The sequence below is a fragment of the Dryobates pubescens genome, chromosome 14, assembly GCF_014839835.1.
Source record: "Dryobates pubescens isolate bDryPub1 chromosome 14, bDryPub1.pri, whole genome shotgun sequence".
Taxonomy (NCBI): domain Eukaryota; kingdom Metazoa; phylum Chordata; class Aves; order Piciformes; family Picidae; genus Dryobates; species Dryobates pubescens.
In genome coordinates this window covers 4460952-4484603 of record NC_071625.1, presented here as the reverse complement: position 1 = coordinate 4484603, position 23652 = coordinate 4460952, and the positions used below count along the sequence as shown (strand labels likewise).

The following is a 23652-nucleotide window of genomic DNA, read 5'->3' as shown; positions in this document are numbered from 1 at the left end:
CTGTCCGCCAATCACGTCCCGAGATCCCGCCCCCCAGCCTAGTGGCACCGCCCCCGCCGACAACGCCCCCCGCTCAGGCCCCGCCCTCTGGGGGGCCGCTGCTCGGCGCTGTCCGGGCAGGAGCGGCGGAGGGAGCGGGTGCGGCGGGGGCCTATCGGGACGGAACCGAGCCCAGCTGAGCTGAACCGAGCCCTACGGTATCGTACCGGATCATACCGAGCCGTACCGGGTCGTTCCGGGCTGTACCGGGCCGTCCGGTGCCGTACCGTGTCATACGGTACTATACCGAGCGGTACCGTACAGTGGCCGTACCGAGCCGGACCGGACCGTACGGATCCATATCGAGCCGTACCGGACCGTCCCGCGCCGTCCGGTCCTGTCCCGAGCCGTCCGGTCCCGTCCTGAGCCGTCCGGTCCAGTCCTGTCCGCTCCGGTCCCGCTATGGCGGCGGCGGCAGCTCCTCTTCCCAGTGGGTTCCAGTTCGCCATCGATCGCGGCGGGACCTTCACCGACGTCTTCGCCCGGTGTCCCGGCGGCCGCGTTCGCGTCCTCAAGCTGCTCTCCGAGGACCCCGCTTACGATGACGCCCCCACCGAGGGCATCCGCCGCGTCCTGGAGGAGGTGCGGCCAGGGGGCACCCCCGGGACGCCTCCGGGCCCCTTCTGGGACCCCCGACACCTCCCCAGGACGTCGCTGAGACTCCCCCTGGGACTTCCCCGGGACACCCCCGGACCGCTGAGACCCCCCCCAGAACTCCCGGGACACTCTCGGGACTGCTTGGATCCTGCTGAGACTCCCCCGGAACAGCCCCCGGACCCCTCCCCGGAGCCCCTGGGAACCCTCCCCTGGGACACCCGAACTCTGCTGACTCCCTGCCCCGGGACCCTCCTCTCTGGGGCACTCCCGCCCCCCTCCCGCCCACTCTCCCAGGGACTCTGACCCGGGACCCTCCCCAGGATCCTCCCCCAGGATCTCGTCCTGGGACCCCCCACCCTGGGCACCCTCCCACTGAGAGCCCCCACCCGGATCCTTTCCAAGACGTCCCCCACCCCAAGGCCCTCCAATGTCCCACATGCCCCAGCACCCCAGACCCTGCACTCACCCTGGGACAGGGAGACCATGGGGCTGGGGGGCTGTGGTGGGGCTGCAGAGCTGTGGAAGGGCTGAGGGTCCACACTGGGTCTGGGGGTCCATAGTGGAGCTGTGGGGTCAGAGATCCGTGGTGGTTGATGGTCTGTGGTGGGGTTCATGGGACTGATGGTCTGTGGTGGGGCTGGGGGTCCATGGTGCTGTCACAGGGGTAGGGGACCATGGTAGACCTATGGGGTTGAGGGTCCATGGCGGGGCTGAGGGTCTCAGGTGGGGTTGGGCATCCATGATGAAGCCATGGGGCTGAAGGGCTGTGGTGGGGCTGAGGGGCTGTAGTGAGGTCATGGGGCTGGGGTCCCATGGTAGAGCTGTGGGGCTGAGTGTCCATGGTGGAGCTAGAGGTCTGTGGAGGGTCTTGGGGTCCATAATGGGGCTGGGGGCTGATGCCCGCGGTACTGGCAGGAGACAGGGGTGCCGGTGCCACGGGACCAGCCCCTGGACACCTCTGGCATCGAATGGATCCGCATGGGCACCACGGTGGCCACCAACGCGCTGCTGGAGCGCCAGGGCGAGCGCCTGGCACTGCTGGTGACCCGCGGCTTCCGCGACCTCCTGCACATCGGCAGCCAGGCCCGGCCCCACATCTTTGACCTGGTGAGGCCTGGCACCACCATGGTACCCGCTGACTGCTGTGGGATTGAGGTGGCAGCTCCCCATGGCCCGTACCACATGGGGTTGAGGTGGCACATCCCTGTGACCCATGTCATCTGGGGCTGGGATGGCACATCCTGGTGTGACCAACACCATCAAGGCTTAGACTGGCATGCCCCTGGGACCCACATGGTGCCATGCTGTGGTGGCACATCCCGGTAACCACACTGTGCCATGCTGTGGTGGCACATCCCTGTGACTACATTGTGCCATGCTGTGGTGGCACATCCTTGTGACCCACTCTGAGAGTGGGGTGGCATGTGCCCGTGATTGACACTGTGCCATGCTGTGGTGGCATATCCCTGTGGCCCACATCACCTGGGTTCAAGGTGGCACATCTCCCTGCCCCACAAGGTGCTATGCTGTGGTGGTATGTCCCTGTCACCCACACCACCCAGGCTCAGAGTGGCATATATCCCCGCCCCACGCTGTCCTGTGCTGTGGTGCCATGTCCTCGTGACCCACACTGCCCGGACCCGGGCTGGCACCATGTCCCTGTGACGGCCGAGGGCACTGCGTCCCCACATGACCCACGTGGTGCCGGCTCGGGCTGGCACGTCCCCGTGTGCACCACAGAGAGGGGGGTCGGGGCACTGTCTCTCCGTGTGTCCCACACCGGCCGGGCTCGGTGGGGCCCAGCTCAGTGTCCTCTGCCCGCCGCCGATGTCCTTGGCGCGGGTGGCAGCGGGAAGTCACCGGATCCCGGGCGCTGCGTCCCGTGAGCGCCGCTGGGTCGCGGCCACGGCCCGGCGCCAACCACGGCCATGTGCCAGTGCCCGCGGACGGCTGGGAGCCAGCGGCAGCCGGGCCACCGTGTCCCCGGGCGGGTGGCATGTCAGGGGCTGCCTGCTGGCCCCCCGGGTGACACCTCCGTGCCGCTGCAGGAGGTGGCAGTGCCAGAGGTGCTGTACGAGGAGGTGATCGAGGTGGACGAGCGGCTCATCCCGCACCAGCCCGGCTGCCAGCTCCCGGGCACCGAGGCCATGCCGCTGCTGCAAGGTGGGCACCGGCACCGCCATGGCATGGGCGGGAGGAGGACACACACTAGGTGGCACAGCGGAATCCCTGGCTGTCACCCCCTGGCTTGTCCCCAGGCTCGACGGGAGGTGCCCTGCAGGTGCAGCGCCCGCTGGACCTGGCAGCGCTGCGGCAGGAGCTGGAGCGGGTGCTGGCGCGGGGCATCACCAGCCTGGCCGTGCTGCTGCTGCACTCCTACGCGTGAGTGCCAGGGGGCATGGGGGGCACGGTGGGGTGGGTGAGACACGGCCAACCCATACCGCGGTGTGTGTTGCCCCACGGCAGCTGGCCCGGGCATGAGGAGCAAGTCGGGGCACTAGCACGAGAGCTGGGCTTCCAGCACGTGTCGCTGTCGTCGGCCGTGGCGGGCATGGTGCGGGCAGTGCCACGCGGGTACACAGCCTGCGCAGATGCCTACCTCACCCCCTGCATCCACCGCTACCTGCGCAGCTTCCGCGCCGGCTTCACTCGCCAGCTGCAGGTCAGTGCGCCCAGCGGCCCCCCCACGGTGCCCAGCCCACCAGGAACCTCCCGATGGGTGCCCATCCTGCTGCAGCCCCACTCACAGGGGTACCCGTTCCACCTGAACCCCTCATCGGCACCCATCCCATTGGGACCCCTGGTGGGAACCCATCCCATTAGAGCTCCCATGGGCACCCATCTCATTGGAACCCCCACGGGTACCCACCCTCTTGGGACCCACCATGGGCACCCATCCCATTAGGACCCACATGGGCACCTATCCCGTTAGGACCCCCACTATGAGCACCCACCCTGTTGGCATGCCAGTGGGCACTCATCCCACCAAAATCCCCTTGGGCACCCATCCTATTAGAGGTCCCACGAGCACCCACCCTGCTAGAACTCGCCACAGTCACCCATCCCACCGGGACACCACAGGCATCCATCCCCTGGGCACCCATCCCATTGGAATCTCCACGGGCACCCACCCTGCCAGGATCCTCCGTGGGTGCCCATCCCGTTGTGACCCCCCCATGGGTACCCATCCTACTGGGACCCCTGATGCGAGCCTATCCCATCGGAACCCCCGCAAGCACCCACCCCACGTACCCACCCCTGGGTGCCCATCCCGTGCCCGCAGGAGGTGCCGGTACTGTTCATGCGCTCGGACGGGGGCCTGACACCCATGCAGCACTTCAGCGGTGCCCGCGCCATCCTGTCGGGCCCGGCGGGTGGCGTGGTTGGCTACGCTGTCACCACCCCCCGTGCCCATGCCCAGCCCGTCATCGGCTTCGATATGGGAGGTGAGCGGGGCTGGGGGCGGGGGGGAGGGGCCAGGTGGGCAGAGGTGCCAGCAGGGCTCAGCTGCGCGTTCCCAGGGACCTCGACCGACGTCAGCCGTTTCGCGGGTGCCTACGAACACGTCTTCGAGGCCACCACCGCTGGCATCAGCATCCAGGCACCGCAGCTCGACATCAACACCGTGGCGGCTGGGGGAGGCTCCCGCCTCTTCTTCAGGTGGGTGGGGGGCACCTGGCACCCATGGGTGCCTCAGCAGGGCGTGGTGGGACCTGGCAGAGCCTGGGCTCGGCTCGGCTGTAGTGGGTGGGTGGGACGAGGGGACTTGGCAGAACCAGGTCATAGCACAGCCAAGACCCTGATGCTCCCGCTGGCATCTCCTCTCCAAAACCAGGCTCTTTGTGGTGGGTGGCTCACGTGCCCAGAGCACCCATGGGTGCCTCAGCAAGGCACAGTGGGGCTTGGCAGAGCCTAGGTGCAGCTTGGCCGTGGCACAGCCGGGTCCCTCCTGCTCCCACCAGCTTCTCCCCTCCAGGTCCGGGCTGTATGTGGTCGGCCCGGAGTCAGCAGGTGCCCATCCTGGCCCAGCCTGCTACCGCAAAGGTGAGTGCCCGTGGTGCCAGCATTGCGCCGGGGTGGTCCTCGTGTGGTGCCGGCAGGTGCCAGCACCCTCACCACGCCCATGCGGGTACAGGGGGTCCGCTGACCGTCACCGATGCCAACCTGTGCCTGGGCCGCCTGCTGCCCGAGTTCTTCCCACGCATCTTCGGGCCGGGGGAGGACCAGCCCCTGTGCCGTGAGACGGCGGCGCGGGCCTTCCGCCAGCTGGCCGCCGCCATCGACGCCTTCCACGCCGCTGCCGGGGCCGCCGCCGCCCGCCAGCCGCTCTCCGTGGAGGAGGTGGCCATGGGCTTTGTGCGGGTGGCCAACGAGGCCATGTGCCGGCCCATCCGCGCCCTGACGCAGGTGGGGTGGCACCGATGGCTGGCGGGGACCAGGGGGTGGTAATGGCACCCCACGAAGATGGCAGGGACCCCAGGGTGGTAGTGGAATCGCAGGGAGATGGTGGGGACCACAAGGCGACAGTGGGACCCCAAGCAGCTGGCAGGGACCCCAGGGTGACAGCAGGAACCCAGGGAGGTGATGGAGATGATGACAGCAGGGCCCAAGGTGACAGCGGGACCCCAGGGAGATGATGAGGATCCCCAGAATGGCAGCAGGACCCCAAGAAGCTGGCAGGGACACCCAAAGGGCCAGCTTGACCCCAGGGTGACAGGAAGACTTCAAGGACCTGATAGAGACCCCCAAGGTGCCAGCATGACCCCGGGGTGATGGGGTGCCCAAGCCGCTGGTGGGACCCCAGGGGACTGGTGGGGACCCCAAGGGTGGCCTCAGGCTAGGGTGGGGGGGTCCCACGGGTACCAGTGTCAGCATCTGGCAATGTCCCCCTCCCTTCCAGGCTCGGGGCCACGACACCGCCCGGCACGTGCTGGCCTGCTTCGGGGGCGCGGGCGGGCAGCACGCCTGTGCCATCGCCCGGGCCCTGGGCATGGCCCGCGTCTTCATCCACAAGTGGGTGCTGCTGGGGGCACTGGCAGGGGGCTGGGGACACTGGGCTGGGGGCACATGGGAGGTCCCCACCATCTCTCTGAGGTGCCACTGCTCTGTTGCCCCTCTGCTGGCACCACTGAAAGGAGGCTGCCTGGGTGCTGGGTTCAGGGGTGCCCGTGGGTGATGGGTCTGGGGGTACCTGTGGGTGTGGGGTTAGTGGTGTGCCTATGGGGTCTGGGGGTACCCTTGTGTGGGGGTGCCCCTGGGTATGTGTTGTGGGATGCCTTTGGTAATGAGTCTGGGGGATGCCCATGGGTGCAGGGTTGGGAGATGCCCCTGGGTGCTGGTTTTGGCGGTTCCCCTGGGGGTGGGGTCTGGGGGTGCCCCTGGGCATGGGCTCTGGACATGGGGAGCTTCCTTGTCACCAGGCCTGTGGGTGTCCCTGTGGGTGGGCCGGGGTGCAGTGGCAGTGCTGGCACCAGCTGGCATGGCCATGGCACAGGTACAGCGGGGTGCTGTCAGCCTATGGGCTGGCACTGGCAGATGTGGTACACGAGGCACAGACCCCCTGTGCCCTCCGCTACGAGCCGGCTGCCTTTGCCCAGCTGGACGAGCGCATCGCCGCGCTGGAGCGACAGTGCCAGGAGGCGCTGCAGGCACAGGGCTTCACCGGGTGAGCACCGGGGGCGCCAGAACGGGCACCAGGATGGGCAGGGGGATGGGCACCCCCTCCAGCACTGACAGGGCTGTGGCACAGGGAGCAGATCCACACGGAAGCCTTCCTGCACCTGCGCTACGAGGGCACCGACTGCGCCCTGATGTGCTCTGCCAAGGGGCACCCACCCACTGCCAGCTCCTGCCGTGCCGGTGACTTCTACGCTGCCTTCACCAGCCGGTTCGTCTTGGCACTGCCAGCCCCTTTGCCAGTGCTGTGATCCACCTCCCAGCACTACCATCCTTCTGGCACTGCCATCCCTGCCTGGCACTGCTATCCCTGTCCTGGCACCACCACCCTCATTCTGGCACTGCCATCCTGCTTCCCAGTGCCATGATCCCCATCCCAGCACCATAGTCTTTGTCCCAATGCCATGACCCTGATCCTGGCACTACTGTACCCATTCTGACACCATGATCCCACCCTGGCACCAGACCCCCATCCTGGCACCATGAATCGCATCCTGGCACCATAATCCCCAACCTGGCACCATTACCCCCACCCCAGCCCCATGACTCCCATCCTGGCACTGTGACTCCCACCTGGCACCATGATCTTTGTCCCAGTGCCACAATCCTGATCCCGGTACCCTTAGTCCCAGCCTCATGACCCCCATCCTGGCACCATGACCCTCATCCTGACCCTACCACCCCATGCCCGGGGGTCTCCGGTGCCCACTTATTGCATGCCCCCCCCAGGTACCAGGTGGAGTTTGGCTTCACCATCCCGCAGCGCCCGGTGCTGGTGGACGACGTCCGGGTGCGGGGCACTGGCACCAGTGGCATCCGCTGCGAGACGCCCCTGGCACCCAGCGGGAAGCCGCCCCGCGTGGAGACGGTCAGGCGGGGGGCTGGGAGGGACTGGGGGTGACCCGCTGTGACAGTGGGACCCCGAGGGAGATGGGGGAGCCCCAGGGAGATGGCGAGACCCTGAGGACCCCAAGGTGACAGCAGGACCCCAAGGGAGATGATGGGGACCCCAGGGGGACAGCAGGATCCTAAAGGAGGTGATGGGGACCCCAAGGTGACAGCAGGACCCCAAGGGAGATAGTAGGAACCCAAGAACCAGTGGAGTCTGGAAGGGACTGGGGGACTCCGGGGTGGCACATTAGGGGTGACCAGCTGGCCCCACAGGTGACCCAGTGCTACTTCGAAGGGGGGTACCTGGAGACCCCTGTGTTCCTGCTGCAGGACCTGGCCTGTGACCACAGCATCCCTGGCCCTGCCATCCTCATCGACCAGAACAGGTGAGGACACCAGTGGGAGCCCCGGGTGACAGTGGGACCCAAGGGACATGGTCAGGACTTCAGGGAGCTGCTGGGGAGCCCAAGGATCTTGTGGGACCCCAGGAAGCTGATGGAGACATTGGGGTGACATCAGGACCCCTAGTTGTTGGTGGGGACTCCAGGGTGACAATGGGACCCCGAGGAGATGGTGGGGACCCCAAGGAGCTGGTGGGACCCTAGGGTGGTGGTAGGGGCCCCTAGGAGCTGGTGGGGACCCTGATGGCCTGATGGGACACTGAGGAGCTTGTGAGGACCTCAGGGCACTGGTGAGGACTCTGAGGAGCTGATGGGGACCCCGAGGAGCTAGTGGGGACTCTGGGGAGCTGGTGAGAACCCCAAGGACCTGGTGGTGACCCTGGATAGGTGGTGGGGACCCTGAGGAACTGGTGGGACCTCAAGGAGCTGAAGGGGACCCTAGGGAGCCAGTGGAACCCCAAGTAACTCTCCACTTCTCCATCTCCTGGTGACACCACCAGCACCATCGTGGTGGAGCCAGGCTGCACTGCCAGCCTCACCCCCTTCGGTGACATCTCCATCGATGTGGGCTCAGGGCCCCCCCAGGCCGTGGGCCCCCACCTGGACCCTGTCCAGCTCTCCATCTTCTCCCACCGCTTCATGAGCATCGCAGGTGGGGCTGGGGGGCGATGGGTCGGGGGAGGGAGCTCTGTGGGGCAGTGGGCTGGGCTGGGGGTCTGTCTCCTGAGGGTGCTCCCTGTGTGTCCCCCGCCCTGCAGAGCAGATGGGCCGCATCCTGCAGCGCACAGCCATCTCCACCAACATCAAGGAGAGGTTGGACTTCTCCTGCGCGCTCTTCGGGCCGGACGGGGGGCTGGTGTCCAACGCCCCCCACATCCCTGTCCACCTGGGGGCCATGCAGGAGACCGTCCAGTTCCAGGTAGGACCCCCCTAGCACTCCCCCAGCCCAACCCTACCCCAGTCCAGGACCTGCTGAGCCCAGCCTGGTCCCCTGGCAGATCCGGAACCTGGGCGAGGACCTTCACGAGGGGGACGTCATCCTGAGCAACCACCCCTGCGCGGGGGGCAGCCACCTCCCTGACCTCACCGTCATCACCCCTGTGAGTGCGGGACCCCCGGGCACCCCGAGCTGCAGGAACCCCCCTGAGGGCACTGGGGAGATGTTGGAAACCCAAGGAGATGCTGGGCCCATGGGGAGCTGGTGGGACCCTGGGGAGCTGGTGGGGGACCCAAAGAGCTGGTGGGACCCTGGGGAGCTGGTGGGGGACCCAAAGAGCTGGTGGGACTCAGGGGAGCTGGTGAAGATCCTGGGAAACTGCCGAGACCCTGGGAAGCTAGTGGGACCCTGAGGAGCTGGCAAGGACCCCAGGAACCTGGTGGGATCCCAAGGAGCTGGTAGGACCCCAGGGAGACTTTGGGACCATGGGGATCTGAGGAGCTGGTGGGACCCCAAGAAGCTGGTGAGGACCACGAGGCACAGGAGCCCCTAAGGTTCCCCAAGGTGCGGGACCCCCACCTCCCAGGTCTCAGTGCTGGGTTGTCCCCAGGTCTTCTGGCCGGGTGTCCCCAAGCCGGTGTTCTTCGTGGCCAGCCGTGGGCATCACGCCGACATCGGGGGCATCACGCCCGGCTCCATGCCACCACACTCCAAAGCGCTGTGCGAGGAGGGAGCTGTCTTTGTGTCCTTCAAACTGGTGAAGGATGGAGTCTTCCAGGAGGAGGGTGGGTCTGTGCTGGGGACCCGGTGGGGATGTGGTGGGGATGGTGAGGACAGTAGGGACGTGGTGAGGATGGTGAGAAGCGTGGTGGGGATGGTATGGGGAACAGCAGGGGCATGGTGTGGATAGTGGGGACATAGTGGGGAGGACAGGGACGTGGTGGAGACACAGTGAGGATGTGATGGAGATGGTGTAGGGATGGTGGGGACATGGTGGGAATTGGCACAGATGTGGTGGGGACATGGTGAGGACATGGTGGGGCTGGCAGGGACGTGGGAGGGATGAGGTGGGGCTGGTGTGGGCACAGCAGGGATGCAGTGGGGATGATGGGGATGCAGTGGGGACAGCGAGGACACGGCAAGGCCATGGTGAGGACGCAGCGTGAACGGTGAGAACGTGGTGAGGATGTGGTGTGGGTGGTGAGGCCATGATGAGGACACACTGGGGCTGGCAGGGCCAGGATCTGACCAGGTGCTCTCGCTGTCCCCGCAGCTGTGACAGAGGCACTGCTGTCCCCGGGCCATATCCCAGGCTGCAGCGGGAGCAGGAACCTGCAGGACAACCTCTCGGACCTGCGGGCACAGGTGGCTGCCAACCAGAAGGGCATCCAGCTGGTGACCGAGCTCATCCGCCACTACGGGCTGCCCGTCGTCCAGGCCTACATGGCCCACATCCAGGTGGGAGCCCCCACCCCTTGGGACCCCCCCGGGACCCCCTTGGGACCCTTGTGCCTGCCGTGACACCGCCGTGTCTCCAGGCCAACGCCGAGGTGGCCGTCAGGGAGATGCTGAAGGACTTCGCGGCGCGCTGGGGCATGGCGGTGGAGGCCGAGGACTTCATGGACGACGGGACGCCCATCCGGCTGCGGGTGCAGGTGGACCCCCAGGAGGTGAGGGGTGATGGGGGTGTCGCCCCTAATCCCCAGAGACGGGGTTCAGAGAGACATGAGGCCACCCCCACCACACCCCTGCTGTCCCCCACCGTGTCCCCACCATCCCCACGGCATCCTCAACGTGTCCCTTCCATCCCCACCATGCCCCCACCATCCCTACAGTATCCTCACCACGTCCCCACCATACCCTCACCACATCCCCACCATCCCCCCACCATGTCCCCACCATCCTCACCACATCCCCACCATCCCCTCACCACATCCCCACCATCCCCCCACCATGTCCCCACCATCCTCACCACATCCCCACCATCCCCCCACCATGTCCCCACCATCCTCCCACCATGTCCCCACCATCCTCACCACATCCCCACCATCCCCCCACCATGTCCCCACCATCCTCACCACATCCCCACCATCCCCTCACCACGTCCCCACCATCCTCACCACATCCCCACCATCCCCTCACCACGTCCCCACCATCCTCACCACATCCCCACCATCCCCTCACCACATCCCCACCATCCCCCCACCATGTCCCCACCATCCTCACCACATCCCCACCATCCCCCCACCATGTCCCCACCATCCTCCCACCATGTCCCCACCATCCTCACCACATCCCCACCATCCCCCCACCATGTCCCCACCATCCCCCCACCATGTCCCCACCATCCTCACCACATCCCCACCATCCCCTCACCACGTCCCCACCATCCTCACCACATCCCCACCATCCCCTCACCACGTCCCCACCATCCTCACCACATCCCCACCATCCCCTCACCACGTCCCCACCATCCTCACCACATCCCCACCATCCCCTCACCACGTCCCCACCATCCTCACCACATCCCCACCATCCCCTCACCACGTCCCCACCATCCTCACCACATCCCCACCATCCCCTCACCACATCCCCACCATCCCCCCACCATGTCCCCACCATCCTCACCACGTCCCCACCATCCCTGCCATGGCTATGACCACGGCCCTGGTGGGGCCACGGTGAGGACACTGGGGATGGAGATGGTTCACCATGTCCCCTGCTGTCCCCACCGCCACCAGGGCAGTGCCACCTTCGACTTCTCGGGCACAGGGATGGAGGTTTATGGCAACTGCAACGCCCCCCGTGCCATCACCCTCTCTGCCCTCATCTACTGCCTGCGCTGCATGGTGGGACGGGACATCCCCCTCAACCAGGTGGGACATGGACCTCCACCCCACGGTGGGGTGAGGGACCCCTGCCCCAGGGCTGTGGCATCCTCATCTGGGCTGTGGGACCCCTAACTGAGGCGCCCCAGGGCTGTGAGTCCCTCCATTGGTGGGGTCTTTTGGTTATGGGACCTCCAGGACCCCCCTACTGTGGAAGCCCGGCAACTGTGGGAAACCCCCAGGGCTGTGGAACCCCCAGCTGGGGCATCCCTGGACTATGGGGCCCCTCATCTTTGGGATCTCCAGGCTGTGAGATCTCCGGGACACCCCCACTGTGGGACCCCCAGCTGGGACCCCCACCCCCAGGGATGTGGAATGCCCCCACGGCTGTGGGACCCCCAGATTTGGGACCCCTTGGGCTGTTGGGAGATGGGGTCCTGGAAGCAGACTCCCTTAGTGTGCATGGGGGTCCTGGGACCCCAGTCCTCCAGGGTGGGGGGTTTCCTGAGCCCCTGCTCCTATAGGGCAAAGTCCAGAGGGGCTCTTGGGGTCCTTGGGGTGTGGGGCAGGATCCATTGGGGGAGGCTCAGAGGGCTGCTGGTGGGTGGCAGAGCCCAGGGGGTCACAACTCCCTGCCCCTCAGGGCTGCCTGGCCCCGGTGAGGGTGCTGATCCCCAAGGGCTCCATCCTGGACCCCTCCCCCGAGGCTGCTGTGGTGGGAGGCAACGTCCTGACCTCCCAGCGCGTGGTCGATGTCATCTTCAGAGCGTTTGGGGTCTGCGCCGCCTCCCAGGTAGCACCTGGGGGGGACACGGGGCCCAGGGGTTGGTGGGTCCAGGGTACTGGGGGTTTGGGATGCCAAGGTTCCAGGGGGTTGGGGATCCCAGGGGTCTGGGGTGCTGGGGTGCTAGGTTCCAGGGGTTGAGAGTCCTGGGGGTTGTGGATGTTTGGGGTCTGCTCTGTTGTTAGGGGTCCCAAAGGAGTCAGAGGTCCCAAGGGTTGGGGGTCCTGGGGGCTAGAAGTCCCTGGAGTTTAGGAGTGCTGGGGGCCTGGGGTCCCAAGAGTTGGGGATTATGGGGTGCCAGGGGTCAGGGATCCCAGGATGCCATGGGACACAGGAATTGGGGGTCTCATGGTGCTGGGAATTTGGGGTCGGGGTCCTCAGGAGCTGGGGGTCTCAGGATGCTAGAGGTACCATGGGTTGGGGTCTCAGGGGGCTGGTGGTCTTGTGGTGCTGTGAATTAGGGGCAGGGGTCCAAGGGGTTGGGGGTGGTAGGGGGTCAAACCGCACTTTTGGTGCCTGTGTCCGTCTCGCCCCCGCCCTCGGTCGCCCCTCCCCAGGGCTGCATGAACAATGTCACCTTCGGCTCGGCCCGGGGGGGCTACTACGAGACGGTGGCGGGGGGGCGCGGGGGCCGGCCCGCACTGGGGGGGTCGCAGCGGTGTGCACAGCCACATGACCAACACCCGCATCACCGACCCCGAGATCCTGGAGCTGCGGTGGGTGGTGGTCTGAGGGGGGAGCGGGGAGGGAGGGCTCGGTCGGACCCCCGGAGTGACCCCTCCGTGCCCCCCGCCCCAGGTACCCGGTGGTGCTGCAGCGCTTCGAGCTGCGCCGAGGGTCGGGGGGCGCCGGCCGGCAGCGGGGGGGCGATGGCGTGGTGCGGGAGCTGCTGTTCCGGGAGCCCCTGGAGCTGGCGGTGCTGAGCGAGCGCCGAGCGCGGCCCCCCTACGGCCTCAGGGGTGAGTGGGGACCCCCCGGCACCCCCAGGACCCCCTGAGACCCCCAGCACCGCCATGGCCCCCACGGGCATGGTGCTGAGCATGCTGCTCCATGGCCTGAGAGGTCAGGGCTGGGGCCCCCATGGTGCCCAGTGCCCCCTCTGACCCCTACGGACCTCCCATGACCCCCATCACCCCCCCATGGTCCCCAGTGCCTCCCAATGCCCTTCAGTGCCCTGCCCCCCCCCCCAGTTCACCCCATCACTGCCCAGTGGTTGCTCTGGCCCCTACGGACCCCCAGTGCCCTCCACGACCCCTCATCACCCTCCATGGCCCCCCTTGTCCCCCAGCACCTCCCATGACCCACCGTGGTCCCCTATGGCCCCCATCACTTCCCAGCGCCCCCCAGTACCCCTCCATGCCCCCCGTGACCCACGCCATATCCCCCAGGGGGCAGCCCAGGTGCCCCAGGACTCAACCTGCTGCTGCTCCGTGACGGCCGAACCATCAACCTGGGGGGCAAGACCTCGGTGCCCGTGAAGCCAGGGGTGAGCACCATGGCACAGGGACCTCCCAGTGCCCCCCAGTATTGCCCCAGCACCCCCCAGCACCCCATGAGCCCTGTCCTCTGCCCACCACAGGATGTCTTCCGCCTGCTGACTCCCGGCGGGGGTGGCTTCGGGGCCCCTGGGGACGGTGACGGTGGCGCCGGCAGTGGTGGCGCCGGCAGTGGTGCCCCCGAGCCGGCAGCGCGGCCGCGGGCACCCCAAAGCTTCGTCGAGCGCGGCAGCGTCTTCGAGTACCGGCGGGCGCAGGAGGCTGTTTGAGGGGCTCTGGCCCCCTCCTGTGGGGCAGCCACCGGCACCCCGTGGGGCAGCCCCCCAACCCCTGGCACCCACAGACCATGGGGCACCCCCCCTAACCCATATGCACACCCTGGGGGGCAGCTCCCACAACCCAAGGTACCCACACCCCATGGGGCAGCTCCCCACTCCCAGCTCTGTACTGAGGCAGCCCTCGGACCCCCAGCTCCACTGCCAGCTCTAGGCTATGAGGCAGCCCCCAGGCCCCCAACTCCATTCCCAGCTATAGGCCATAGGGTAGCCCCCAAGCCCCTAACTCCACTCCCAGCTCTAGGCTGTGGGGCAGCCCCCAGATGCCCAACTCCACTCCCAACTATAGATCATGGGGCAGCCCCCAGACCCCCAGCTCCACTCCCAACTATAGACCATGGGGTAGCCCCCAGACCCCCAGCTCCACTCCCAACTATAGACCATGGGGTAGCCCCCCAACTCCACTCCCAACTATAGATCATGGGGCAGCCCCCAGACCCCCAGCTCCACTCCCAACTATAGACCATGGGGCAGCCCCCCAACTCCACTCCCAACTATAGACCATGGGGCAGCCCCCCAACTCCACTCCCAACTATAGACCATGGGGCAGCCCCCCAACTCCACTCCCAACTACAGACCATGGGGCAGCCCCCAGACCCCCAACTCCACTCCCAGCTACAGGCCAATGAGGCATCTCCCCAGCTCCCAGCTCTATACTATGAGGCAGCCCCCAGCCCCCCAGCTCCACTCCCAGCTTTAGGCTGTGGGGCAGCACCCAGCCCCCTAGCTCCAGCCCTTCACTCTCAGCCCTGTCCTCAAGGCAGAGGGGACCCCACTGTGGGGCAGCCCTGAGAGGGGGCTTCTGTCCCTGACCCCTGCTCCACATCTCCCCAGCTCAGTGCCTTCCAATAAAGACCCTTTGGAGCTCCTTCCTGCCTTGGGTGTGTTTGAGGGGGTCCCAACCAGGCCACCCCTGAGCCAGGGAGTATCCAGGGAGCCCAAGGAATGGTCCCCAAAATGGAGGAATGATGCCCAAGTGTCCTCATCCCTAAGGATCCTCATGGATCAGTCCCCAGGGGTCTGTCTCCATGGAGTGGTCCCCACAGTGTCCCCATGGAGCTGTCCCCAAGAATTCTCATGGAGTGGTCCCCAGGATTCCTGCCATGCAGCTACAGGGGTTCCCTCCGTGTCCCCCCATCTCTTGGTGGCCAAGGTGACATGCCCAGGGACAGACTGAGGGCACAGAGGGGTCAGCTTGGCACAGAGCCACCCCACGGGCTCCAGACTTTATTGTGCTCTGCTTGCCAAGGCCACCGCCGGTGCCACCAGTGCCAGACCAGTGCCGGACCAGTGCCAGATCAGTGCTGGATCACTGCTGGACCCATACCAAACCAGTGACAGCTCACTGCCAGACCCGTGCCAGCTCACTGCTGGACTGCTGTCAGACAGGTTGCACCAGTGCCTGACCAGTGCCAGACCAATGCCAGACCACCCACCATGGCACCCAGGGTGATGCCAGTGCCCCAGCCCCTCACCGTGGCAGTCCCACCACATCCCACACCAGGCACATGGCTTGTGGGGTGCCAGCACCCCTTGCATGGACCCCTGCCTTGTGCTGGTGCCAGTGCCGGTGCCAGTTCCTGTACCAGTGCCAGTGGTGGTTCCTGTGCTGGTTGCTGGTGCCAGTTCCTGTGCCAGTGGCAGTGCCAGAGCTGGTGCCAGGCGGCTCAGGGGATGCTGGGGGCCACACGCAGTCGAAGGGCCACGGGCAGGTGGTCGGAGCGTGTGGCCAGCTGGGTGATGAAGGAGACCTCAGCTGCCTCCTGAGGGACACATGGGGCAATCAGGGAACACAGGGGACATGGGGCACATGGGTGACATTGCAGACATGGGGACATGGGAGAGATGGGGGACACAAGGGGACAGGCGTGACATGAGGGCTCATGAGGGACACAAAGGACAGCGAGACATGGGACATTGAGGACATGGGAGACACAGGAGTCACCAGGGACACAGGAGACGTGGGGAACACAAGGGACATGGGAGACACAAGGGGTGCAGGGGACATAGGGGACACAGGGGACATAGGGAACACAAGGGACATGGGAGACACAAGGGGTGCAGGGGACACAGGGGACATAGGGAACACAAGGGACATGGGAGACACAAGGGGTGCAGGGGACACAGGGGACATAGGGAACACAAGGGACATGGGAGACACAAGGGGTGCAGGGGACACAGGGGACACAGGGGACACAAGGGACATGGGAGACACAAGGGGTGCAGGGGACACAGGGGACATAGGGAACACAAGGGACATGGGAGACACAAGGGGTGCAGGGGATATAGGGGACACAGGGGACATAGGGAACACAAGGGACATGGGGGGACATGGGGAGCACAGGGGGCACAGGGGACATAGGGGACGCAGGTGTCCAGGAGGGGCAGCGGGCACTCACGGTGCGCAGCGGGGTGCCCGCGCGGTGCAGGATGTAATCCACGCGCCGGCCCTGCCACTCGGCACCAGCCGCGGGGTCCGGGGCGCCCGAGGACAGGATCGGAGCCGCCAGGAACTGCTGGCGGCCACCCGGCTGGGACAGCGTCCTGAGGGAGGGGACAGCGCGGTGGCACGGGGCAAGGTGGCACAGGGGCGTGGTGGCGTGGGGATGAGGGGGCTCAGGGACACGTGGCATGGGGGTGGATGCAGGGACAATTGGATGTGGTGGCACAGGGACACGGTGGCATAGGGACACGGTGGCACGGGCATGCAGCGACATGGGGAGGTGGTGGCATGGAGACGTGAGGGTAAAGGGACATGTGGCATGGGAATGGATTCTGTGGCAGTAGGACATAGTGACATAGGGACACACTGGCACAGGGGACATGGTGGCATGGGAATGCAGTGGTGTGGGGAGGTGGTGGCACGTGAGGACATGAAGAGACAGTGGCACAGGGACATGGTGGCATGAAGGTGCTGGGGCAAGGGGATGCATTGGCACAGGGACACGGTGGCTTGGGAATAGGCTGGAGTAGGCACACAATGGCATGGGAATATGGTGACAGAGACATGGTGGCATAGGGCTGAGTGGCACAGGGCTGTGGTGACATGGGGACTAGGTGGCACAGAGACACAGGGACCCCAACCATGGCATCCTCTCCCCATACTTCCTCATCCCATATACACTCAACCCCAGGGTGTGGGTGGCATTTCCCATGGGAGCCCCTCTCCATGTCCCCCTGCTCCGTGTCCCCAACCCCTGTCCCCTACCCTGTGTCCCCAACCCCATGCCCCCAATCCTGTCACCTCTTCATCTTCTCCGGGGTGGACACAGGCTCCTCGTAGATCTTCAGGTAGTTGAGCAGGGTCCCTTTGGTGGGGATGGGGACAGTGATGGGGCCAGTGGTGGCATGGGGGGGGGGTCGGGGGTGGGTCACAGGTCAGGGTGGGGGTGGCAGTTCCCACCTATGGCCCAGGGCTGGTCCTGCCCCGGCGCATGGCGACAAGGGTCCTGGTAGACCTGGAAGAGCTGGTGCCGCTGGTTGAGGGCATCACCTGAGGGGACAGGGAGAGGGCTCTGCCACCACCCCCGGGTCACCAGCTCCCCAGCCCCCGTGTCCCCACCGCGTGTCCCCCGGTCCCCACCTGAGGAGCAGTTGTCGAAGTTGAGGTCCCCACAGAGGACGTCAAAGGCCACCAGGTCCCCGTCCCGCTGCTCCGCCTGGCGGAACTGCCGCAGCCAGCGCAGCATCAGCGTCAGTTGCTCCTCACGGATGGCGGCGTCGGCTGGGGGGACACCGGCAGCGTCACCGGCACCGCCGGACTCCCCTGCCAGCGCCCGGGTGGGGCTGGGGGTGGGTGGGTTTGGGGGTGCCCCCCTCACCTGCGGGCGCCTGGAGGTGGGTGCAGGCCAGGTACCCGACGAGCCGCTGGCCCCGCGCCCGGCCCAGCAGCACCTACAGGGACATGGCACCGTCAGAGGGGACGGCCCGAGACGTCCGGGCACACCGGGCCAAAGTCAGGGGAAATCAGCAAACAAAATCAGCCAAATCCAGCAAAACCTGAACAAATCCCGGGAAATTTGGGGGGAAATCCAGCCACAGCCACCGAGAAACCCAGCAAAATGCAGCCAAACGCACTGGAATCTGGCCAAACCCAGCAAAAACTGGCAAATAAATGGAGCCAAACCCAGGGAAACACAGCAAAACCCGGCACAATCTAGCCAAATTTGGCAAAATTTGGTAAATAAATTGAGCCAAACCCTGCAGAATCCATCACAACCTGGCTCAATCGTATGGCATCTGGGGGGAAATCCAGGGAAATCCCACAAAAACTGTGCAAAGTGAAAGCCATCCATCAGCACTCAGACAGAGGCAGTGAAATCTGGCCAAATCCAACCAAATGTGGCAAACGCAGGCAAATCTGGACAAATCCAGTTGGAGCCAGAAAATTTTGGCAAAGAAATTAGGCCAAATCCAGAGAAACACAGCAAACTCTGGGGGAAAAATCAGAGACATCTGGGGAAATCTAACCAAACCCCATCAAACCTGGACAAATCCAGTCAAATCCAGCAACATGTGGGAGAGAAATGGAGACAAATCCATCCAAGTCTGGCCAGATTGAGTGACACCTGGCAAAAAACCCCACCGAGCTCTACAAAACCTGTCCAAGCTTGAAGGAATGCAGCAAAATTCTGGGAAGTCCAAATTGGGTGAAATTTGGCCAAATCCAACCAAATCTGACCCAATCCAGTGAAATTCTGCAAATCAATTCATTCAGAGCCAGAGAAATCCAGCCAAATGTGGGCAGGTTCGTTGGAATCTGGCAAAAAAAACCCCAGCCAAATCCCACTAAATCTGCATACATTAAATGGAAGCCACCAAAACTCATCCAGGTCCAGGATAATTCAGCACATTCCAATCAAGACTGGCCAAATCTGGTGAAATTCGGGGAAGTCTGGAAAAATATCCCAGCAAATTCAGCAAAATTCTGGCAAATTCAGCAAAATTCTGCCAAATTCAGCTAAATTCTGCCAAATTCAGCAAAATTCTGCCAAATTCAGCTAAATTCTACCTCATCTAAATTCACTTAAATCCCTTAAAAAAAAACCCAAACAAACCCAAGAACAAAACCAGGAAAAATCTGCCAAATGCAGCAAAATGCAGCCAAAATTCCACCCACAGTCAGCCACAGGCCACAAAAATCAGACCACAAATCAGCCAAATTCAGCCAAATCTGGTGAAATGTGATCAAATCCAGAGAAATTTGGCTCAAATGAACAAGATATTGGGGGGGGGGGGGGGGGGAGGGGAAGGCTCCCACATGCAGCAAAATGCAAAGCCAAATTTGATGAAATCCTGCCAAATTTGGCCAAATTCATCAAAACTCAGCCACTTTTCAGCCAAATTAATTCAAATTCTGGCCCAAATAAGCAAATCCCACCACATTTTGGTCAAATTCAACAAGATCCCACCACATTTGCCCCAGTTCAGAAAAACTCAGGCAAACTTGTGCCTAATTAATCAAAACCAAATCAAATTTGGCCCAAATCAACCAATCCCACTGAACTGGGCCAAGTTCAGTCAAATCCACCCCAATTAGCACCAAGTCAGCAAAGCCCAGGCAAATTTGGCCTAATTCATTTAATCCCCCAAAATTCAGCCAAATTCAGCAAACCCCACTAAATTTGCCCAAATTCAATAAAATCCCACTCAATTTGCCCAAATGCATGAAAATTCAGCCAACACTGGCCTAATTAGTCAAAATTCAACCAAATTGGGCCAAAATCCACCTCGGTGAGGGCAAAGACCACCAACCCCAGCCAAACTTGGCCTAATTCAGCACAATCCCACCAAATTTGGCCTAATTCAGCAAAATCCACCCAGACTGGGCCAAATTCAGCAAACCCCAGTTGACCCCAGCCAGATCCACCCTGACGTGGCACTGGCATTTTGGGGGGGTTCCAGCTCACCTGGGCAAGCAGCAGCCCCTTGGCCGCCAGCGCGTCCTCACCGGCGCCGTTAGGGAAGCCGTGGTAGCCAGCAGCCAGCAGCGGGTACCGGCTGGCCAGGAGCAGGCCACTGCCCAGCACCCGCAGCTGCCCGTGCCGCAGCCCCCGGGCACCCACGTCCCACAGCAGGTGTGGGAAGGTGCCCGCCAGGTGCCGGCACAGGATGGTGGTGGCCACGGGGTCGAACACCTCCTGCAGGCACACGAAGTCGGCGTCATCTGGGAAGTGCTCAGACAGCACCGGCGACGCCGACTCCGCCATCAAGGGCATCTCCACCACCACACTGCCACCGTCCTGCCCTGAGGTGCCAAGGGTCCCTCCATAGCTGTTGGCATCGCCACGCCACGCCTCAACCAGGCTGGTGCGGTCACCGGCGGGCTCCGGTGAGGCCGGTGCCAGCTGTCGGGCGATGTAGGCGGCACGCTGCGGCGTCTGGCCCAGGTTGCTGAACTTGGCCAGGCCGCTGGGCAGCAGGCAGACGTTGGCACTGAGGAAGGTGAAGGTTCGGCGCTGGCGGAGGTCCCAGGGCCGTGCCGGCACCGTGCCCGCTGTGTACTGGTAGGCGAAGGGTCGCCGGGCCGCCTGCAGAGGCAGCCACAGCAGCAGCCCCAGCGTGCCCAAGGGCAGCCAGAGCAGCAGCAAGGTGGCACAGGCCACAGCCACCACTGCCTGCCTGGCACAGCCGCAGCACCGCCCGCACCGCTGCTGCTGCTGCTGCCTGCGCTCGGCTGTGGTGGGCTGCAGGTCCAGGAGATGGTTGAGGGCCCAGTACCCAGGTGCCAGCAGCCCCTCCGCCACCACCTCCAGAGCTGCCTGTGCCTGGTAGCGGAACGGTGACTGCGGCAACGCCATGCCCGGGGGGTCCTGGGGGGCTTCGGCACTAGGCAGGGGGCTCAGGGGGATGGCAGCGTCCCCCTGCTCCTGTCCGGGGGCTCCAGCACTGCTGTTGGCGCCACCTGCGAGAGAGAGATGCAGGGTCGGTGGGGACAGAGGGGACAGGAGTGGGACCCCCCGCCCCAGAAGCCACTGAGGCCACCGCGGCCCGGCTGCCACCGTGGGAATGTCCCCGGGAGCAGCCCCCGCGGCGGCAGCTGTGCTGCAGCGGAAGCGCTGCCGTGGTGCGGGGGGGGGGAGGTTGGCACGGCCAAAGCAGGGCTGCCACCCCCACGCTGTGTCCCCACAGGGTCACTGTGGTGTCCCCAGGGACCTCCAGAGCTACTCCATACCGTGCAGCCTGGTGGCATCTCCCGTGGCACTGCCGGCAGCTGGAGCCCAGCCCTTGCCCAAGTGCCACCTCCTGTCTCTCCCCCCACCTCCACATGACCACCCCACGCCCACCCCACTGCCCCCCCCCCCCCCCCCCCCCCCATCTCACCGGGCTCGGGGCGCTCAGGGCTGTGTCCCCCTGCCCAGCGCCATGTCTCCCGCCGGCTGCCAGTCACGATGCCACCACCGGACAGCCTGGCCCAGCGAGTTCCGTGGCCCCTGGCCACCGACCGGCTCCTCCCCGGCACCTCCCGGCGCCGGCATCGCACAGCCTGCCCCACAGCAGCCCCAGTTCTGCCTGCCTCTGCCCTTCTCCTGCCCCACAGTGACCCCATACCTGCCCCACTTCTGCCTGCTCCTGCCCCTCTCCTGCCCTACCCCAGCCCCAAAGTAGTCTCACACCTGCCCCACAGCTGCTCCACTTCATTGTGCTACCTCACTTCTACCTGCCCCTGCCCCACACGTTTCCCACATCTGCCTCACACAGACCCCCAAACCAGTCCCACACCCACCCCACACATGTCTGCTTCTGCCCCACACCAACCCCAAACCAGTTCCTGCCACACTCCTGCCCCACACCGACCCCAAAGCAGCCCCACGCCTGCCCCACACCTGCCTGACTCAGCAGCCCCACGCCATCACACCCACGCCCGGCGTGGAAGGCACCGGGAGCACTGGGAATGCTGGAAATGCTGGAAATGCTGGGGTCACACAGGTCGCTGGGGGTGCTGGGGGACGCTGGGGGATGCTGAGGCAGCTGGGATTGCTGGGGACACTGGAGGTCACCAGGGGATGCTGGGACCGCTGCGGTAAGTGGAGTCCCCAGAGCCGTTACTGGGGACAGCTGGGGACCCTGGGCTTCACTTAGGGATGGACACCGGGAATGGTGGAGATGGAGGGGATGCTGGAGACACTGGGAATGCTGGGAGCAGGGGGGATGGTGGGAGCGCTGGGGACATGAGTGGGGGCACTGGGGACGCTGGCCACAGCAAAGCCTTGGGGTGCCCTTGCCTGAGGGGTGCTGTTCCAAAGCGGGCACCATGGGGCACAGTGCTCAGGCCATGGCGGGACCCTGGCGCATTCCCCTACCCCACGGCCCTGTGGGTGGCACCAGGTGACTCAGGCCAGGCCCTGGCACTTCCCAGCCACGCCGGCGTCCGGCCGCCCACAGCAGATGAGTGCCCTGCACAGGAGGCTGAGGCTGCGGGGCCTGGCACAGCAGTAGCACCACAGCTGTGCCAGGGGCTCTCCACACCCCAAGCCCTCAGCCAGAAGGGTTGGTGCCAGAGCTGCCACCCACATCAACCCCGTGGCACTGGTGGAGCTGGTGGGATCTACACTGGTAGCTGGAGACACTGGCACTGCCCGGTGACACTGGCAGCAGAAACTGGCACTGCCCCATATCCCTGGTGACAGGAATTTGGCATTGCCCCACGGTGCCAGCAGCAGGAACTGGCACTGCCTGCTTCACTGCAGCTCTGCCTAGGGCCGTGTTTGCCAGCAGCCAGATGCAAAGGGTGCGGTAGCTGATCCCTCCCCACTGCTGGGCACTGCCCGTGCAACACTGCCAGGCACCTTCAGCCCAGCCCTGTCTTTGATGGTGGCTGCCGGTGCCCAGGGGGCGAGTGGCACCATGCCCGGTGCTGCCAGGATGGCTCCTTCCCTGAGGGCCAGGCAGTCCCTGAGCTCCCCGTGCTGGCACCCTGCCTGTCCTGGCTCCCTGCCTGTGCCAGATCCTTGTCAGATCCATGCCAGATCCTTGCCAGCCCTGGATCCCTGCTGATGCCACCTGCCACCACCACTTGTGCCACTCCCTGTGGCCATTCTGCATCCCTTGTCCCCAGGTGCCGCGCACTCACCTCCACACGCCATGGCACCGGGGGCCATCGCCGACGGCACCGACGCTGCAGCCTCTCCGGTGGGGCTGGCGCTGCGGCCGCGTTATCTCCTCACGGCCGGTGCCGTCTGAGTACCGCCTTCAGCTTAGTGCCACCTTCACCTCAGTGCCACCTCAGGGCCACCGCCGGCTCCCGGTCACCGTTCCCTGGGCCATACCACGGCCCCGCGGTGACAAACATCCGCTCACCTCGGCGCGGGCACTAATTAGCCGTGACCTCGACCGTGCCCGGTTGCCACCCGCCCCACGCCGGCATTCCTGCCGTGGGTGCGTGGCAACGGGCACCGTGGCAAAGTGCCACCAACCCCCCAGCTCCCCACCTTGAGTGCCAGACCGTGCCAGCAGCCCCGTGCCGGGTCGCTGAGCACCGGTGGCAGTGACCGAGTTGCACCTTGACCGGGGAGCTGCCAGGACCGGTTTGGGCGGCGCCGTAACTCCTCCGCTGCCGGCGTGGCCGCGGGCACGCCGGGGGCAGTCAGGGCGGGCAGCAGCTGGGCACGGTCGGTGAGGGGGCATGGCCACCACCACTGCGGCACCGTGCAGCTGACCCCCTCGTC

The 23652-nt window shown here is 65.1% G+C and overlaps 2 protein-coding genes across 2 annotated transcripts; one reads left to right on the top strand and one right to left on the bottom strand.

The window, feature by feature from the left end:
* Positions 1-118: 118 nt before the first annotated feature.
* Positions 119-14275, top strand: OPLAH (5-oxoprolinase, ATP-hydrolysing). The gene is given in 27 exon segments (XM_054167376.1): positions 119-621; positions 1552-1743; positions 2685-2799; positions 2895-3018; positions 3103-3298; positions 3920-4082; positions 4158-4296; positions 4613-4680; positions 4772-5043; positions 5537-5649; positions 6131-6301; positions 6386-6523; positions 7042-7180; positions 7477-7589; positions 8105-8256; positions 8363-8523; positions 8603-8704; positions 9152-9326; positions 9815-9999; positions 10080-10211; positions 11283-11417; positions 12013-12162; positions 12711-12770; positions 12772-12869; positions 12952-13112; positions 13542-13639; positions 13733-14275. Coding segments are annotated over 27 exon segments (3918 nt in total). The 5' UTR covers positions 119-441; the 3' UTR covers positions 13919-14275.
* A 1260-nt stretch (positions 14276-15535) lies between these two features.
* Positions 15536-23085, bottom strand: LOC128897815 (sphingomyelin phosphodiesterase 5-like). Its single transcript, XM_054167542.1, has 8 exons — positions 23058-23085; positions 19894-20888; positions 17806-17878; positions 17568-17708; positions 17388-17477; positions 17229-17292; positions 16384-16528; positions 15536-15747 (listed from the first exon to the last, which is right to left on the bottom strand). The coding sequence occupies exons 1-8, from the start codon at positions 23083-23085 to the stop codon at positions 15652-15654; spliced, it is 1632 nt and encodes a 543-aa protein (XP_054023517.1). The 3' UTR covers positions 15536-15651.
* Between the last annotated feature and the right edge of the window lie 567 nt (positions 23086-23652).

Excerpts from the sequence above, each read along its gene's own strand:
- LOC128897815 (XM_054167542.1), bottom strand. The coding sequence starts at position 23,085 with ATGGCCCCCGGTGCCATGGCGTGTGGAG. Across the intron at positions 20,889-23,057 it reads CGGTGCCATGGCGTGTGGAG|GTGGCGCCAACAGCAGTGCT; the intron begins GTGAGTGCGCGG and ends TCTCTCTCGCAG. Across the intron at positions 17,879-19,893 it reads AGGGGCTGCTGCTTGCCCAG|GTGCTGCTGGGCCGGGCGCG; the intron begins GTGAGCTGGAAC and ends ATGTCCCTGTAG.